Source organism: Schistocerca serialis, chromosome 3 (genome assembly GCF_023864345.2).
Source record: "Schistocerca serialis cubense isolate TAMUIC-IGC-003099 chromosome 3, iqSchSeri2.2, whole genome shotgun sequence".
Taxonomy (NCBI): Eukaryota; Metazoa; Arthropoda; class Insecta; order Orthoptera; family Acrididae; genus Schistocerca; species Schistocerca serialis.
This window is the reverse complement of record NC_064640.1, coordinates 533,331,123-533,334,007: the sequence shown is the minus strand read 5'-3', so window position 1 is coordinate 533,334,007 and position 2,885 is coordinate 533,331,123. Positions and strand designations below refer to the sequence as shown.

The following is a 2,885-nucleotide window of genomic DNA, read 5'->3' as shown; positions in this document are numbered from 1 at the left end:
AACATGCCACCAAGACCAACAGACCACAGCTTCAGGGTCAGCTCATCAGACTACACCATGACAATGCCAAACCCCATAAAGCCCATATGACGCAGGAGAAAGACAGGAAAATGGGTTGGAAAATTGTTCCTCATCCTCCCTACAATCCGGACTTGGCTCTGTCTTATTTTTACCTCTTTGGTCATCTGAAGACCCACCTGCACGGTAAAACATTTGATAGTGAGAAAGACCTTATTTCCTGTGTCAAGCATTGGTGTAAAATTCAATCCCCAGAATTTTACCAAAGTGCATTTACATCATGGAAAGAACATTGGGTCAGATACGTCACAGCTGATGAAGGCTACATTGAATAGGCTCACTGTATAGCTAAATGTTCCAAGTATGTTCACAAAAAATTTCATTCTCCTCCTGCAAAAAATAAAAAAATTAGACACATCTGCGCAAAACTTTTTGAACGCCTTTTGTAAAATATTGCCATGAAATGGTTGCTAATTAGTGGTACAAACCTTCACCAAGAAGTGTTTTCAATATCTATAGCTTTTTTCTTCATCAGGAACAGTCATAGGTATGTGGTGTAGTGATTTCCTCTTCTTTGTCGAAAACAACCTCCTCTGTGGCACAAGTTTCCTCTTGCAACTCCTTTCTGTGCTGATGAAAGGGCTGATGATGGGTTCTAACAGCACCTACATTTACCTTCAACGTCATCGCCAATTTTTGGCTAGCTTAACTTTAGCAGTTGACATGCCAGCAATGACTCCCGGAAACATTGAGACAGTCTTCTTCTTTTCATCTGACAATGCTTCTGGGTTGTTGCAGCTAGTATTTGTGCTTACTTGTGCCCAACTTGCTTCCCTCTCATCAGTCGCAGACAAATCTTCAGCATCAACAACAAGTGCATCTGACAGTACATGATTTTGCCATGGAATCTCACCTCTGCTCTTCTTTTCTGTTTGGCAAACAATATGAATGTACTTACATACATTTAATTTAATACTATAATCAATGCATGTGCAAGAATACTGATGAATGTGCACTTCGCATTTACTGCATACTAATTTACACTTGCAGTGAATGTCATTGTCCTTCACAAGGAAGATATCGTTTGATTTTGAAGAAGGTACTTCCCAACCACTGTCTACCTTAGTAATGAAGTCATCCATTAAAACAGATTTGTGCCTAGCACAAATGTATTTTATTGTAATAGTTACCTTTCCTCTCATGATAACAGTAAGCCCATCAAACAGCTTTGTGGTTACAAATGACATCAGTGCAGATATACCTTTGTCCAGTCTTTTCACTTGCTTTGCATTAGCATGTACATATTTTAAAGCCTTGTGCATACTCTCCAGGTGCATGTTTGTATTGAGTCCAGCTTGCATGTGACAATATGCCCAACAGTTAACATATTTTTCATAGTAGGTCCTCAAATAATAACTGAATTTGGTTGTATCTGTATCACCATAGAGCTTCTGGAGTGCTTTTTGCAGTGATTCTTCAAATATAGCAACATCTCTTACCTGTATTAATGTCTTCACAAGCTTGTACACCTCAGTTCTCTGGTCCTTATGTAGAACTTTACTGTTAATGTTGTTCGTCCATGTTCTATTCACATGCCAGGTGCCATTCAAGTCTCTTTGTAGGAGACCCCTCCATTTCAAGTGATACTGTAGGATTCTGCCAGATCTGACATAAATACCTTGGGGCAAATCTGTCCAACCTGAGACTTTATATAGTTGAAAAATATATTTAATACATCACTGTCATCTCTGTTAGAAATGAGGAAAGCGCATGGATATTCTTGTCTCTTATCAGCCAGTACTAGTATTGTGGTAAGTTCAAAATCATAGGCATTTAGACCACCAGTCCCATCAACACAAATATAATCATTTCCATATTTTGCCAATAATTCATCTTGTGCAGTGTTCATTATTACCAACATGAAATCCTCACTTCTCAATTTCGCATGCTGGTTAGTGATTATTTCTTGAGGCTTACAAAATAATACGCACGCATTATCACTTTCCTGAACTTCTTGTACCCAAGCTTCTACGCTGATGGCATCGTGTTGATGTCTGACTGACTTTGAAGCCAAATTATAAGAAGCTCTAGTGTTATGCAAGTCCTGCAATGTTGCGAGATATACTCTCTCTGAATTGGAATCCTGAACTGTTGATTAAATTTTGCCATGAACAATGGGAAACAGGATTCAAACTGCAATGTCTGCAAATATGCTCTTGTGGTGTCACATTCAAATGACTTAGGTCTAGATCATATCCAGCAAGAGTGGACACAAAATTAACAAGCCACTTTTTTTCCTTATAGAGGACTTTCATCACTGCAGGGCACTTTCCATCAATTTTACTGCCTGCCATTTTGAGGTGTCTCATATCTTCAACTTTGGAGAGAACCTGACTTGAATGATGGCAAACATACTTACAGGTTGAGCAATCATCAACTAACTTACAATGCCGTGGTGTTTGATGAATCAGGATTGTGCAGTATGTTCAATTTCTCTTTCCACTTCAAAAATTGACATTCACTAGAGAACTTCAGATCTTCAGATTTCACACTTCATTGATGGTGGGGCTTGGAAACAATCAATCCAACACATTTTTGACTCTGCTTCAGATGTGTATATAATACACTTCAACCTCTTCTGCTGCTTCATTATGCCCAACAGTTAGCATTTTTTTCATAGTAGGTCTTCAAATAATAACTGAATTTGGATGTATGTGTATCACTATAGAGCTTCTGGAGTGCTGTGTGCAGTGATTCTTCAAATATTGCAACATCTCTAACCTGTATTAATGTCTTCACAAGCTTGTACACCTCAGTTGGTGGAGTTCTAAATTTCTTTTCCAAGTAAAACTCTTGTCACATATTTA

At 38.4% G+C, this 2,885-nt stretch overlaps 1 protein-coding gene across 1 annotated transcript; it reads right to left on the bottom strand.

The window, feature by feature from the left end:
* Positions 1 to 701: 701 nt before the first annotated feature.
* LOC126470997 (uncharacterized) lies at positions 702 to 2,668 on the bottom strand. The gene is made up of 4 exons (XM_050099048.1): positions 2,571 to 2,668; positions 2,213 to 2,412; positions 1,718 to 2,166; positions 702 to 1,664 (listed from the first exon to the last, which is right to left on the bottom strand). Exons 1-4 carry the CDS (start codon positions 2,666 to 2,668, stop codon positions 702 to 704), a joined length of 1,710 nt encoding a protein of 569 aa, XP_049955005.1.
* Between the last annotated feature and the right edge of the window lie 217 nt (positions 2,669 to 2,885).